The 16,928-nt window shown below is 44.7% G+C and overlaps 1 protein-coding gene across 1 annotated transcript in view; it reads right to left on the bottom strand.

The window, feature by feature from the left end:
- Nucleotides 1–6,015: 6,015 nt before the first annotated feature.
- The window catches only part of Ush2a (usherin), a 696,795-nt gene continuing 685,882 nt past the window's right edge, over nucleotides 6,016–16,928 (bottom strand). The window contains exons 69-71 of the mRNA XM_051148119.1: nucleotides 15,712–15,956; nucleotides 8,488–8,709; nucleotides 6,016–6,365 (exon numbers count right to left, since the gene is read on the bottom strand). Coding sequence (XP_051004076.1) covers nucleotides 6,276–6,365; nucleotides 8,488–8,709; nucleotides 15,712–15,956 — 557 coding nt within the window. The 3' untranslated portion in view covers nucleotides 6,016–6,275. The remainder of the gene's footprint in view (nucleotides 6,366–8,487; nucleotides 8,710–15,711; nucleotides 15,957–16,928) is intronic.

Raw genomic sequence — 16,928 nt, 5'->3', positions numbered from 1 at the left:
CATCAAAACTCTACAAGATGGTTTGGCCTGGCTAGTGTTTTCTGGGCCGACTGTCCTGGAGCAGGAGCAGAGCAGGCTCTCCTAAGGGGGCGCGGTGAGCGCTTCTCCACAGCTCAGGAGTAGCTCTGGTCCTGCAGGCGCAGGGAACAGCAGGCTGTAAGCAGGGGTCCTCCATGCTGCCCTTCCTGCTGGCTTGTGCCCCAGCACCACGCTAGTGTCCTTAGAGCACGTGCAGCAGCGGCCGTGTTCCTGGTGCAGGGGCCCAGGGCTTGTCTTGCAGTGGTACCTTGCAGTTAATCTCATAACCCTGGGACATGGGCTCCCACCCCTGTGACTGCCAAGTGTTTACTAGACATTTAAAGAGGTGCTATGTTGTGAAAAAGCCTCATGTAACTCAAAACACTACTATTGGACCCCAGCTCCACTGTGCACGACGTCTTCAGAGTCATGTTTTTCATTGTGGGTCATTTTCTGATTCTCGTTGGGAGTTAATACAGCATGTGTCACCAGTGTTTGCTACCTGAAGTCCTTCCAGTGGGAACGAGTATGTCTGTGTTTGCATAGGTAAAATAGTGACAGGCAGACTGGGTGTCCAGATGGGCACCCTATGTTAACCAGCCTGCAGTGTCTCACAGGATTGGAGGTCTGAATTTAGAGTTAAATGCTTCAGCGTATAGAAACGTTTGGCTTTATTTTGGACTCTGGGAGCAAAAGGAACATTTTTGTACATTTTCTTCATTCAATTGGAATGGTTTACATATTTCTGCAAATGGAGAAAATTTAAGTTTAAACCCATGAGCTTTTCCTAGTGGATGATGTATATTTCCCATTCCCAGAAGTATAATGAAGTTGGAATAAATTCCTTAAAGTTTACTATGTTGTCAGTGGTTTTGCACAAAATGTCCTTGTATTTATTTGTCGATTAAATGAGAAAGGTTAAGACAGCGTGTCTTCAGTTATTTAAGGAGCATTATCCTGTAAGCTATATCCATGTGTTGGTTAAAAAAAAAAAAAAAAAAGAAAGAAAGAAAGAAACATCATATTCACCATATAAGAAGACCACTGAAGAAGAGAGGAAAAGTTGGGGCTAAAATTTTATGGTGTGAACGTTAATCCTAACCTGGCAGTTGGAGTTCAGCCCAGGCTATATCATGAGCCTCTGTCTCAAAAACCAATGGAAGAATAACTTAATTAAAGCGCAGACTGTGGCATCCTGCAGGTCTAGCCAGGTGTCTTCCATCTACGGGAAAGCTGGATTCCACTTGTCTATCTTTTTTCATTGTGCCTATACTGTCAAGATTGTGACTCAAAATACAATAACAAAGCATCTGTATATTCTGTGACTGTTGCAAAAAAGGGGGAAAGTATAATTTCATGGTGAAAATAGTTTAAGCCAGTTTGCTGTTCGTGTTTTTTTATGCTGAATGGCATCCGTATTGTCCTTATCTCACAAGTCACAGACCACAGAGGCTAAAACGTAGCCAGTGCCATGGCTAAGCCAGCTTTGGGACTGACGTCTTCTGTTTGGAAAACCTATAATTTGCTTCTCGGCTTTCTCATCAGGATTGCCCAGGGCATTAAACCTGGTTGTCCTAGCCCCATTTCAACCTTGCTGAATTGGAGCATCCGCTAGTGGACTCATTTTGGAAAGGGTATCACAGTTGATTTTCGCATACCTTGGACCAGACCATCCATAATCATCACATTCCGGTTTCTTAAATAGGTATGCCGCTGTCTATGTGGTGGGTGTGTATGTGCAACTCAGGATTGTGAGGGTAATCTTTCATAAATATATTAAACCTAGTTGGCATTTAAATATCTGTTCACACCATCTCTCCATGCATTATGACTGCTATGTTAGCTGCCCTGTGCTTTTCCCTTCAGTTGCACGGTTTGTTGCGGATGCTGCAGGAGCATTAGAGCAGCATGGTCTTTCTGTGGGGCGTGTAAACACCTACGTTCATGTGTAGTTCACGCTGAGGAAGAGTTGGGGAAATGTAGTAGACAGGAAGGCGCAGGGAACGGGGAGGACCGAGGAAGGCCTGGAACATTCAACCTACAGTCCTATTGGCAGGCTCCCCAGACTTAGGGCCCCTCTCAGCCTGAAGGGATAAAGCTGTTCTTCTGCTTTCTTGGCAGCTGCCTCTTCTGTCATTCCCAGATGTTGAATTTTTTTGCTCAGCCCTGGGAAAGAGCTCAGCGATCCCTTAGACAAGAACCAGCACCCCGTTAAATTTCCTGGGAGCTCATCCAGGATTTCAGTGACCTCTGCATGCACAGCTGATGGAAAGTCAGGAGGACTCAGAAGGTTCCCTTGCTGCAGTGGAGCTCTCCACACCCACTAGCAAGGTCAGAAGCCCCATTGCTCCTCACCTCTGCTTACAAACGCCCCTCCCCACATACTTGCACTTTTATCCTGGGACTGGATGGGAGCTCTGTGGCCGCTGCTTAGCCAAGAAGCACAGCGTGCTGGGCCCCAAGGACACGATCACTGACCACGTTCCTGATGCAGAAGGATGGGAGAAGGCTGATTCCTCATTGGCTGTGCATGGAGGAGGTCACTCTGGGGCCATCCTCAGATTGTCAGCTGACAGCAGCATCTGGGTGTGGGCTGCCTGGGCTAGGAGAAACTTGTTCAACTTCCTGTTTCTTGAGCCACTGTAGCCTGTAGTCTTGAATTTTCTGACAGAACAGAGAAAATGGTGCCAGGCTTGCATTGAGTTTGGGGTGCTGTCCTGTCTGCAAGAAGGTTTCATTATAAGCTGGCACCCCAGACGGGCTTTAGTTGTTTGTCTAGAACACTGTGGCTTCTTACTGCAAGCTTGTCCTTGCTCCTCCTTGGAGCGCTTTAGCTGTATACGCTGGGACAGGGCTGGAACGGCAGAAACAGGGTCTCCATAGCTGCCCCATCTGTCTGATGACAGGTCTGAGCTTACAAATGCTCCCTATGTGCACACGCACACACGGTTTCCAGAGCAGGCTCCCTCCTGTCCTTACTGTACATGCAAAATGGCTCTTAGGGCCAGCCAAGTGTTCTGAGGGATCGTGGCATTGGGCATTAGACAGTTTGGAAGCAAATGGAACTGTGAGTACCTAGACCCAAGTCTACAGGGACAGACAAGAGGACAAGGTGGCCCTGAGAAGAACTAGAGGAGGAAGTGGGAGCTGCAGACGCCTGAGCCACAGGTAGGTGTTGGGATCCCACCCTTAGTCCAGCCTCTGTCCAGGAGACACCCATACTGCAGACTGGGAGATGTGAACAGAGAAAAGGGCGACCCTGGCCTAAGATGCCTCAGTCTTTCCTCCTCTGTCTCAGAACAGATGGGACGAATGGGTTCCAAGCTCTCAGTGTCAACACTCAGCCGCTCTCCTTAACACTGGGTAACACTAGACTCTGGCACTCAAAACCCCCTGGCTTGCTTTTGCTAGGCATAACCTCAGTTTACACTGGGTGTTCCCTTGCATGAGATGGTGGGAGAATTCACACCCACCTTTGTTCACAGAGCCTACTCATTAGAAGAACCAAAAGAAAAACAGGGTACTGAGTTTTTAATTTGTCTGCCTCCACTTGCAAATACTCAGAACTGATTGTGGGTACAGGCTTCCGAGCAGTTGACCCCACAAGTCCTACCCAGAAGAGCCACAGGTAGACCACTGGGAAAGGCAGATACTTCCGCACTTCTCTGGGGTTTTATAAAATTTAAAGACTGAAAAGGAGAACTGTTTTCTGTGTCTGCCCATCCCTGTCCCCACTGCATGACCCAGTAGGTGATGAGACTTGTCAGGACCAGCCTTTTCTGGTTATAAGGACAGGTGTTTTGGGTACAGCTCATTGTCAATGGACTCAACAGGAAGTCTGCTTATTGTAAACCGCTGTTATCAGCCTTATAGACGAACAAGCAAAAGCCCTGTGTGCATCAAATTGTCCTGTGCTGTTTGAGTTCCCTGAGACGCCGGATCTTGAGATGTCAGGCACAAGCATGTCTGTCTCAGCATGTCCGCCAAAGCCCCCTTTTCTGAGTTAGGCTAGCCCTCTGGCTGTTTCTCCCTGCCGTAGAACCAAAGAGTAAAGGCATGGAAACTTATTTATCTCATGAGGAAAATAAGGCAGCTTATGAAAAAAAAAAAAAAAAAATCTCTAAGTAGTAATTCCAGCACCGCACTTTCCTTTATGTGTTACTCAAACCCCCAGCCCAGAGCACTGTTGCGGTTGACCTCGGTGTGCTGCATGAAGACGGCCTTGCGTCCTTGTAACACTGGCGCGGGAACTCACCAAGCCCATGGTGCAACAGTGTGTGCACGGGTGGCGTGAAGTTACTATGAATGTATCTGGATTCCTCTTCTTTTTATTAGGTTCTATGCCGCAACACTACCTTGGAAGCCAGCCATCGGCCATGACATCAGCCAAGCAGACTTGCAGAGATCATCACGAGTAGGTTTATTCAGACTGTCAGTTTGTTAGCATTATAAAGTCGCATAAGTTATAGGGATCTGGCAGGTTGTATAATGTCAAAGTTCAATGCATTGTTATCCAATTCTACTAAAGAACAAACATGTATATCTAAACAAAGTTTAAGTGTTCATCACTCCCTGCCCTCCTCCTCCCGCCCCAAGCTTTAACTAAAAGTTTTTCAGTAGTTAGAAGGCCAGGCTAATGTGCCTGGCCTTCTAAGTGTTCAGGAACCATACCCAGGAGACATATGTGATCAGGGGGATTAAAAGGAAAAATATTTCCCCTTTTCCCTTCAAGGTTGACTGGGTCCTAAGAATCTTCTCTTGTTCAGGGAAGCTATCCAGTCATCTCTAATGGGTGGTGAGTCTACAAAGAGGAGTGCCAAAAGAGGGCAATTCCCTCACACTTCCAAGTGAAGCCATGGTAAAGCCAGGGCTTTGTCTTAGCCTCACTTAGATGGCACTACTGGTTGTGCCAGTCTAGTTGCTGGTTGCTGTCCAGTCTAGTGACACCTGAGGACCAGATCCTTGCCTGGCCTTGACAGTTAAAGTGATGATTCTTGCTCACCTGCATGGTTCTAAACACAGCAGGAAGGTGTCAGCAAGGAGTAAAAATGACAGTGCATTTTCTTCACACTCCCTAGACATTAGGCGTAAGTCCTTCAGAGATGCTGTGGAGACAACTAGTTCTCACTCGTGAATTTGTTCCTGATCAGGAAAACGCTGCTTAGATGTAGGGCCTCATGGTCTTGGCTTAATTTAGTGCTGTAGCCATGAGAGGCAGGCCCACTGTGGCTGTAACCTAAAAATTATGTGAGAAAAAAAAAAAAAAAAACCTAGTAGACTGGCCAGTTCTGTTTTCAATTCTAAAGGCATACATCTTTTGGCAAGGCAAGAAAATGCATATTATGATCTGTACAGACACTGTGGATGCCCCACTACTTTAGATGTCTTTGCAGCAGTTGTGACAAGTGACAGAAGTGTTTAATCCGGGTCTGTGCTTTGACGCTTAACTGGCAAGTATCTAGGAGCTGCTCTGTCACAGATTTGTGACAGTCCACCCCTGAAGTCCAGCCTTAGACTGTTAGCTTCCCAGCAAATAAGTGAGTCCCCTTTATAGTGTTTGCCTCCTGCCTCTTGGCATAGGCACCAGGAATAGACTGGAATAATTGGCTAGAAGCTTTATTATGATTGAAGGGAAGGAGATTTTCTTAAGTTGTTTTCTGGGAACAGCAGATTCATATTTTGTGAAAAGTACTGCTTGACGATTTCACAAGGTTTAGTTTTGAAATAGGACCTCAGTTGAAGTGAAGGTTTTCCAGGTGTAACAAGCCAACGTCAGTGAATGGCTTAGTCCTTGGAAACAGCTGGGAGAGCAGTGCACCTTGCCTGCCCTGCCAGGGAAGCCACAGCTCTAGAACCTTATCCGAGTGTGTGCGTGCAGAGCTGGTTCTCCACCTCAGTGCGGAGTCAGGTTGCTAGTGAAGCTCTTGCTTAGACGATTTCATCCTCCGTGATGGAAATAGGAGGTCTCGAAGGGGAAGAAGAGCCTCTCAGCAGGTAACAAGTGCGCATCATCTTGAAATGGGCTGGAATGTGCCTTTAACCAGCAGTGTCATGGGTAGAGCCCAGCAAAGCATTCAGGTGTGGATACAGTTCCTTATTTGAGACAACCAGAGAAATAACCTTTTTTAGGTCTCTATTAGGAAGAATTTAAAAAATTGTTTCTTTAAGTGTTTTTCAGCTTTTATCACACGTGGTGATAACCGGAAAGAGCAGGGCACGGAACATGCACCCAGGTTCTGTGTTCTAATGTCCATTCTTTATAGGTGGGTGTCGGTGAAGGTGGTGTGTTCCTTGGTCACTGAGCTGAAGCCCTTGATGGCATTCATTAGTTCCTCTTCATCCATATACTGAAAAGCAAGCCAATCACTGGTTAAAACACTTAACTATTATTAGTATTTGCTCCTCATTCATAGTCTATCATTTTACTATAAAACGTGTTCAGTGAGTTAAAGCTGCCTATGTCAATACTAGAATGTAGTTTAAGACAGACCTTCCTTTAAATTCCCTTCATTGAAGGGATCACATGAGCAGTCCACTGGTTCAGCTCACAGCTAGAGTGTATTACAGTGTACAGTATCTTAGTCGCTGTGAGCCTGAGTTTGTCTGTAGAGTAGGGAAAAATTGAATCTACGTATTTTTTTCTTTTTCTTTCTTTGGTTTTTCCAAGACAGGGTTTCTCTGTGTAGACTTGGCTGTGCTGGACTCACTTTGTAGACCAGGCTGGACTCACTTTGTAGACCAGACTGGCCTAGAACTCACAGCAATCTGCCTGCCTCCTAAGTGCTGAGATTACAGGCATGTACCACCTTGCCTGGCTGTATACGTACTTGTACTTTTTAATTTAAAATGTTTCATTAAAAAAAGAGTAAAAGGCAAAGTACAACCTGTTAATGTCCTCTTGCTCCCTACCCTGTACTGTGTCAACAGGGTTAAGTTCAAGATTTCATTATAAAGCAGTAACTTGCCATGTGTTGGTACCTTCATGGGATTCCATTGACTCTGTGCACTGCCCTTCTCCAGAACTGAACACCAAGCAAATACACATGTTCATTATCCATAGTGGTTACAGGTAAAGCCAAAGACTGCAATCCTACAGAAAGATGAGCAATGTGTTCTCGGGTAGGTTCCAAGTGCCCCGGGCCCTCTGCTCTTCTGTAATGATAGTAACAGTCCTTTCCTAGACTGCGTGACAAATTATGGGAAATGTTTCATCTAAGTCTTCCTGTGTTACAGCAAATAAACTTCTGTTTTGCATGGATCAAATAATTCATTTAGCAATTGTTTGTTTTTAGCTAGATCTGGAATGGAATTATGTAACTGAATAGTTGTAACAAGATCAGTTCTTAACTTGATCTTCGGCAGGATTTTCAGAAAGGTTTTTTGTTGTTTGTGAGGTAAGGTCTCATGTATCCCAAGTGACTGCGAACGTGCCATGTACTTGAGGATGACATTGAACTTCTGGTACGTCTGCCTCTCCCTCCTGGTGCTGGAACTGTAGGCGTGCACTACTGTGTTCCACTTGAATGTGGATGTAGGGATTGGACAGGGCTTCCTGCATGCTGGGTGAGCTCTCCACCAACTCAGCCACAACCCCAGCCCCCAGAAGACAGTGTTTAACTTCATTTTGCACTTAGTCTTCAGGACAAGCACAAAAGACTTAGGTGTTGGCAGAAGAAGGGGATCTGGAGCCAAGTAACAAATCCCTTTACGTTCACCATTTGCCATTAGTCAAAAAGGAAATCACGGAAGTCCCTAACTTTGCAGTGAAGGTTGGGTTAGAGTGCACACACACACGCCGGCCATTGGAGTGCTAACATGTCCGCCCTCAGTTTCTTTTCTTACCAGCAGATGTCTAGGATGACAAAGAAGCACAGTTGGTAAAAATCCTGCCATGTTCCTCCTTTCAGCCCCTAGGGAGCTTGAGGCTGATGTGAGATGACAAGGTGATCCCTCAAGGCCAACACTTGGAACCATTGCACTGAGCGTATGAAAGATAGGGCTCGTAAGTGTGCCAGAGGGCTGGTGATACATCCCAGCTGATAGGATGCATGCTTAGCATACACAGAGCCTGTGCTCATCCCCAGGGCTGCAGTTTTAAGTCTGTCTTTTTAAAGTGGGGACATGGCAACACATGCCTGTAATTCTAGCATTTAGGAGGTTGAGGCAGGAGAAACTTGTCATTAAGACTTGCAACCTGTCTCAATGGATGAATGAAGAACAGAACTGTATTTATCATGGTTTTCTGGGGGGTTAAAGTAAACCAAGTGTTGTGTTTTATGCCTTATTTAGGCCACTTCCTATCTTCACAGGTGTTTGCTGAGTGTCTTACTGTACAGCAGCTCGATAGGCCGTTCCTACCCTGCTAACCAGACAGCAATACTGTCAAGGCACTTGTTTACAACATGACTGGGTACATTTACAGTGCTTGCTCAAGAGCAGCCATGTCTATACATGAAGCAGTCAACTCACCAGTCCGTTGCTGTGGCCCATAATAGTTTCCCACAGTGAATCATCTGTCACAACCTTCTTGTCTGCGATGTCCATGAGCTGGCTGACACTGCGGTGGAGAGAGCCCTGGGAGTAGCTTTGGCTGACTTGGCTTTGACTCGGGATCCGCAGTACAGACACACTTTGGCTGCTCCGGATACTCAGAGGCGTCCCAGACCGAGGGATTCTGGTATCGGCTATTCCCTGGAAAGGAAGATGCTGTTGGAGATGGGCAGGTAATGGCATGTGGTTGGGAACTGGAATTCACACATCGGGGCAGAAAGGAATGACTTTCTAGAGCCTCCTACAGCAGAACTTGACCTGTGAACACCTGGAGTGTTTGCCCTTGCTTCCCTGAGACAGTGTGCTGATGCTGGTGTCAGTCGCGCACTCTCAATCCCTAGGGCACTATACCCAGCCTTGATGGTTTTGCTTCCTATGGGACCAGGCCTACCAATCAGTGGAGCCAGATGTTGAGTCTGGATTAAGGTGCTCTCTACCTGCACATTGACATGGAGCCTGCCCCTCATTAAAAGTGAACCTTATTTTCTGTGGCCCACTATAAGCAGTATGTAATTTCACTTTCAGAGTTCTGGATCTGTGTAGGAAGTGACCCTTCCCTCCCTCTTACTCCTCTACTTACCTTCCTGTAGGAACCCAGTGTCCATAACTCATCAGCCCTGTAATTATCACCAGCAAGGCAAATCTCTCAAAAATTATAATCTAAAATGTGCATTCTAGCTGACTTAAACATCCAGAGTTTCTGATGCAATGGTCCCCTCACTGAAATACTTCTTGCTTCTTACTAGACAGTCAACACTGCATGCAAAACATCAGATGGCATCCATGCAGCACACACAGAGGTACCTCAAAGTGCATAGTGTAACTTTTTAGGGTGACATTGCTGGACACATCAGTTATATCAGCCACAGAGTCAAACTGTGGAGAAAAGACAAATGGGTGCATCAGTCTTTGCTTAACATTGTTCAATGGGTTCAGAGCCCAGATGGCGAGAAGGACTTTTTCCACACAGCTCTATGGCAGAGAAGAGTTTGAGCCACTAATGGGAAACCGTTTTGAGGGGAGCAGAGAAGCGACGGAAACCCTAAAGAGCAAGGACAATGAGCAGAGAACAGAGAGAAGCGGTGTGCAGCATTGTAGGTGACGTCCTGTCCAGGACCAAATGCTGCTGTCCTCACATATGCAAAGTGCCAGTAACGTGGACCATAGCATCAGACAGGCAACCTGAGTGAGACACTCACAGTACTTTTAAGAGAAAACTCTAGTTTGGGAGATGACTGTTGTAAAAGCAACTCCCAGCTAGGGCTGTGGCCTACTTACAGGACACTTCCCACGCATGTTTGAGGTCCTAGGTTCAGTCTCAGCACAAATTTAAAAAAGCACTTGCTCTGAACCTCCCCAGGCCATAACAGCCCCTTCTTGATGACATCTTGGCATGGGGGGAGGGGTAGAAGCCCAATGAGACTAGTACATCCTTCCAGCTCCCCGGGCAGAGTATAGCTTTTACAGGATCCTGCACTCAAGGTCCAGCAGTGCTGTGGCCACAAGCTCATGGATTAGGGAGGATCTTTTGACACAGCAGTTGGACTGTAGAGGGTGCTGAACATCCCTGGTCTCCCCCATGCCTATATAGCTGGAGCTGATAAGAGTAACAGAAAAATCATGTAGGCCCAGGCCCCTACCAACACCCGCCTCCCACTGCATGTGATCTAGGGGACTCCTTTCCCATAAGGCAAGTTTGGGACTGCAGCCATTGCAGGAACATGCCAGTTCCCCTATGCTTAGGGAGCCAAGCCATATGGCTTCAGGAACATGTCAGCACCTGAGTGTATAAAAGGGCCTACAGAAGCTCTCCCTCCTAGCTGGTAACTTTAAGACTCACTCGGGCTTGGTCCCAGGGATCAGGAAAGGAGTCTGTGAACATGAAATCCAGAACGGTAACTGTCAACACCAGGAATGTTGTCCCCGTAGTAGCTTTCCTTGTGGGGACATCCCCTTGCAGTCTCTGAAGCTCTGGGACAACGAGAGACCAGACCCATAAGCCTCAGAACCACCTGTACTTGGCTTGTGAAACCGAATTAAGTTCTCCGTGTGTGGGCATGGCAGAGCACAAGCCTAAATGAAAAGATGACTGAGGGAATGAACACCACAGCCCATTGACTTGGGGCCCCACCTGCTGCTTCCCTGTCTTCTGGATTGCCACTGCCTACAGGACCTAGGGGAGATCTACAGCTGCTTGGCCTGTAGATGCTAACACCATCTTTGAGAATCTGTGGTACCTGAAAAAGGCCCCAAGAACTATCACTGCTGCACCACAGTCCTTGGCATCCCCTGTGCTTGCCTTAAGGGATATGGTTCTCCCAGTAACCATACCACCTAGACTGGTAGGTGCTTGCTACCACAGTGCTGCTGGAGCTGACTTTGTTGGGCCTAAAGACGTATACCCTTCTAAGCCTGTGTCTGCCTCAAATCCAGTCAGTGCCACCATGAACTGTTGCAGTGTAGACTGCTAAAGGCTTCAGACATACCTCAGGATCAGCCAGAGATGAAGAAACCATGTTTTCAAGCTCCCTTATACTCAAATGTCTCAAATTGTCATTCCAACATCTCATATAGACAACAAAACTGCCCTTCTTATAAAGTATGACTATAAAAATGGAAGAAAAATGTTACAGTAGACATAATAAGAATTACCCAAGAATACATTTAAATTTTAAGGAAATCTACAAAATTCCAAAGACAATAAACATGATCCTAAGAAACTGAGATGAGTACAGATGAAAAGTATAAAGGAATGAATGATGGGACAATGTAGAAGGTAAGTGGGGATTAAGAGATAGGATAGAAACCATTAAGAGAGTCAATCAGGAGTCTTCCATGAATGACATGAAATATTATGAAGGAAACTTCCTATGGACAAACTAAAGAAAGTATGCAGAACTTGAAGACAGGTTACTGACACTAGTACATTAAGAGGAAAATGGACCAATAATGGTTAAACTTCCAAGGCTTATAGTGACCTAATATTTACATTTGGAGAATAATAGAAAATGAAGAAAGGGTGCTGAAAAAAAACTATCTCATAAAATAATGGCTGATAATTCCCCCAGAGCCGTAGCATGCTGACTTCTGGATAGGACAGAACTGGGGGTGGGGTGGGGAGGAGGGCTGCAGCATGCTGATTTCTGATAGGACACAGCTGTTGGTCAGATTGGCTCACAGTAGCTCTGGTTATATGCACAAGATTAAGCCAGGCAAATCCCAGCATGATGTCACTCCTATCAGGAGAGCTATTGGCAGTTGATGGTTGCTAAGAGAGAGAAACACACTCTTCTTGGGCATGTGGCCACTGATAGGTTGCTCATGCCTAGTGGATGGCCCTGCACAACTGTGCACATATGGGCAGCATTAGTGGTACTGGGCGATTGGTATTAATAGCAAAAGGGAAAGCATAGAGTATAGAAGAAGATGGGGGGAGTTGGAGGGAGAAAACGATGGATGGAGATATGATCAATATAATTTTATAAATACATAAACACAATAATACATTTAAAAAACCCAAATATTAAGAGATGTGGATATGGCTGAAAGAACCCAAACAAGCTTCATCAGGAATAGACCTTAACCATGGTATAGTTCAGTAGATATTCAGTAGATATGACAAAGAATTCTCACAACATTAACAGGCTCCTCAGATTTGCAGCAGAATTTTCACAGAAAACCTATAGCTAGAAGAGAATGGGATTGTATATTTAAAATATAGAAGGGGAAATATGCTAAAAATAATACTAAGTAAAGTCTTTCCTACATAAGAAGGAACTTAGGGAAATCTTTGCCAACACTAGGAAACACAGGGACATTATAACTAGAAATGAAGGGATGCTGTCTGCTGTCATGGAAACACAAATGTATAAGACTTACTGGAATAGCACCCTAAAGAGTAATATTTAAAACCAGATGCTGCCAAATCAATCAAACACATACAAGGAAAGCAAAGTACCATATCAAAATGACAGGAAGAAGTTAGTTTATCATTAACATTTTTGCCTATAAATGGATTAAATTCATCAATCAACAGATAATAGATTAGCAGAATTAAGAATTAGTTGATATCTAGGTATAACAGTGCGCACTTGTCATGTAAGTAGATGGTAGTCAGGGGCAGAAGGATTATGAGTTCCAACTATATTGGCCTCCCTGACTATATAAACAAAGCAAGAGAACATACAACAAAAAATTCTAAGACACAACTATATGCTGCCTACAAGAAACTAACTACATTGCTTCACTATAAAGATACACCGTGTATACTAAAAAATAAAAGTCTGGGGAAAGATATATCACAAAATGGGAACTCAAAATGACCTGAGCTTGATAGTTCAGGTCTGTAATCCCTGCTATTTTGGAGGCCGAAGCAGGAGGATCATAAGTTCAAAGGCAGCTTCAGCAACTAAGGAATGTCCCAGAACAAAGCCAAAGGGGGTGGGGGAGGGTAAATGTAGCTCAGTGGCAAAGAGTTTTTTGTTTTTTTGGGTTTTTTTGTTTTTTTGGCATATGCATGGTTCAGTCTTTACTATGAGAAAAAATGATAGAGCAGGAATAGCCACCTTCATTTCAGGTAAAATGGATACTAGATAAAATCTTAAAAAGGAAACACTCTAGAGACAAAAGCACCTGCTCAAGATGACGTAAATGTACTAGCCTGGGTGAGAATGATTCCCATAGGCTCATATGTTTGAGAGTTTGGTCCTCAAATGCTGGAACTGTTTAGAAATGATTAGGAGATTTGACCTTGTTGAAGGAATATGTCTCTTACAGGTGGATTTGGAGGTTTCAAAAGGTTAAGCCATTCCAGTTTTACTCCTTCCACCACCATGGTGGTTTTCTCGGTATGTCTCTTCTATTCCTCCATGCCTGCCTGTCTGCCTGCTGCTTTTTGCTCTCTGCCATGCTGGTCATGGACTCACCCTCTGAAACTGTTAAACTTGTCTCCAATTAGATCCAATTTTCATTTTTAAAATTTTATTATAATTTATTCAGATTCTATCCTGATTGATATCCCCTGGCTTGTATCTTCCCATTCCGACCCTCCCTCCCTCTTCCTTCCTATTTCCCTGCCCTAGACCTCTGACATAAGGGGACCTCTTTCATCCAGATAGGCTTCTTCCCCTGTGTGCTCCCTGGGCCTCCTCAATAAGGGGAAGTGATCAAATGGCGGGGAGGGGGGGCACCAGAGTTCATGTCAGAGGCAGTGGGGGATCAGGACAAATGCTGGGACTCTGTGCTGGACTCCAGGTGAGAGTGTTATGGAAGATTGGGGGATGGAAAGACCCAGAGAGTTCAGGAGCCCCACAAGCAGATTTGGGCCCAGGGGGCCCTGCACAAACCAAGGACAATGCATGCAGTGGACCTAGACCCATTGTTCAGATGTAGCCAATAGATCCTTTCTTTTATAAGCTACCTTGGTCATGCTGTTTCTTCACTGCAATAGAAAAGTAACTCAAGACAGTGCCCAACCCAGCGCTTCCTAATACAAAGCAAAGTTAGCTCAAAAGTGAAAGACAGACTAATTCAGCAGGAGCTGGGCATTCTAACACCCATATGCCCTTATTGGGCACATGCTGCAAATACAAACCCATCACAGGGACAGCTGCATAGAACCATACTTCACAGCAAGCATTCCGAACAGTTACTTAACATTTCATCCAGCAGTAGCACATAGATTCCCCTCATCGGGATCTTGAGGTTTGAGCAATTAAGCCACAAAGCAAGATTCAATCAATTGAAATAAAACTGAAATCACACCACAGTTCTACTCAGACCAAGACAGGTTAGAACTACAATCTAAGAACAAGGGGAATAGAAAGTGAGAAAATTCATATAAATTGAATAACGTGCTCCTAACGACCAAGAGGTAATGAATGATCTTACAGAAATTGTCATGAAACTAAGAAATTATAAAAAACTGGAAAAACCAGGAGAAATAGGTAGATTTTTTTAAGTATATGCAATATGCCCCAAAGTGATTCAACACAAAGTGAACAGAAAATCAGCAAATGATGTTGAAACACTAATTAAAATTCTTTTATCTTAGGGGTGAAAAGATGACTCGCCTGTTAAGAGTATTCATGGCTCTTGAAGAGGACCCAAGTTTTGTTCCCAGCACTCAAACCTCAACATCTTAGAAGCGCCTGTAACTCCAACTCCAGGGGAATCTGATGCCTTCCGGTTTCTGCATGCACCTTCATTCACATGCACACACTTACACAGACACATAAACATGTAATTACAAATAAAATTAAATATATCCTCTAAACATGTCCAGGATCTGATGGCTTTACTGAAAGCATTTAAAGGATAACCATCTCTATAATTTTTAAGCAAATCCAAAAATAACACAAGAACTGTTCCAAACTCTTTCTGAAACTAACATTACCCTATTCCCAAACCAGACAAAGAAACTAGTACACTACAGCATACAGTTCTAGTACACACAAAACTATCTGTAGACTCATTCCTGAGGGACACAGGAGCAAACATCCTTACTACATATTAGTAACGGAAGTTCAAGTTGACGTTTATATATCAGTGAGACCTGTACCAATATTCCAGTCTATATGCAAATGCCAACACGCACAAGCCACTGGTTTTCAATGTCTTTAGACACTGCTTCCTGAAATAGCATTTTCTTTTCACTCACATATGTACATGGTAGGTGATATATTGATGTGTGTGTGTATTATGATCTGATGGAATTGGTTCCTACATGTACAAGTCAAGAAATGTGATACACAGTATCAACAGAAGGAAGAATAGAAGCCTAGGGTTCATCATTTTTTACAGAAAAGGCATTTGAAAAAATTTATGGTAAAACTACTGAGTAATTAACACATACAATCATACCTCCACAGAATAAAGTACATTTGCAATAAAAACTAAAGGAAATGGGGTATTTCTCTTTAAAGATGCCCATCTTCCTGCTGTTAACATAGTACTGAAAGGAAGTCTTTGTGAGAGCAATTAGATGAAAGGTTTAAAGGACATCCAAACTGGAAAGGATAAAGTTATCTATGTTTGCGGGTATGACTTTATGCATAAATACTTAGCAAGAAGCTATTAGGATGATAAGTGAATTCATAAGAATGAAAATCAAGTTCCATCAGAAGACATTCTTTCCATACATACCACATGGGTTTCCCCCGGTGGGAAGACACTCAGAGGGGTCATTCGTTTCTGAAGAGGTACCAAGGGAGGTCTCTCTCTGACACATGGCTCCCTATGGAGTTTTCTTTGTAGAATCAAGGACAGAAAAATGGCCAGCAGGAGCAGGCCCAGCACTGCCATTACTGCGATGAACCACAGCTCACTGTAGAACTCCGTGCTTTTGGTCCCTGCTCCCTTCTTTTCTCCAGGAGTTGTCAGCACCAGGCCTGAAAAACCCATGGAAAGAATAATGATCCTTCCAGAAGGCAATCTTGTGGCTTTGGGGGCTGTTGCTTGGTTAGGAAGCAGAGGTGTGTGCGCATGCTTGTTTCTAACTACACATGAGCTGGAGTGCTGGTTTCAGGGGCTGAGGGATACACCGGCGTTTCACAGTGCTGCCGATCACCTTTACCTTAGAAAGACTGGTTGGTAGACAGAAGACATTATTTTTTGAAAGAGATGCCCCTATCCTTGGCTGGGTGTCCTGAGTTGTGGGCTTTCCCTAGTCACCAAGACATATGCACCAAGGGTATACAAGGCTCCCTCAGCTCAGACAATGACTCTACTCCTCCGAGGTTTTCTGCATCAGGTCTTTTCGATTGTAATGTCAATGGCCTGTTCTTACAGTTTTCCCGTGGCTTGTTGCTTGGCCTCTGTTAGTTAGCCAAAGCTCTAACAATCATCTCAGATATACTGGGATATTCCCTCCCACAGAGGTAAGTATTGGTTATACACTTTCCTGAATTTGTGTGCTAATAATAGGTTGATATTTTCCTCTTGGCACAGAGAAGTCAAAGTACACACTTAGTGTGTGTTCCAGTTTGGATCTGGGTGGGATGCCTGGTCCCTAGGGTTCAGGGATGGGTCAGTGGTAGGTGACTATATCATTAAGGCTCTCACCTCACCAGTGGGTTAGTCTGTTGATGAGTTTGTGCCTTAATGGGCTGCTGAGAGGTGAGGCCTAGCTGGAGGAAGTAGGTCACTGCGGGCATGACTCAAATGATGTACTTGGTCCAGATGTATCTGTTTCTGCTCTGTGGTTGTTATGAGAGTTGAGGTAAGCATCTAAGCTCTGTCACATGCTTCCCACTACAGTGTTCAGCGTCAGCCTCAGAGACAATAGGGCCAAGTGAACTTGGACTGAAGTCTCTGAAATGGTGAGCCTAAGCAAACCTCTAAGTGGCTTCCCAGATCCTCTT

The sequence above is a fragment of the Acomys russatus genome, chromosome 6 (genome assembly GCF_903995435.1).
Source record: "Acomys russatus chromosome 6, mAcoRus1.1, whole genome shotgun sequence".
Classification (NCBI taxonomy): Eukaryota; Metazoa; Chordata; class Mammalia; order Rodentia; family Muridae; genus Acomys; species Acomys russatus.
The sequence above is the reverse complement of the archived record's forward strand: the minus strand, read 5'-3'. Positions and strand labels throughout refer to the sequence as shown.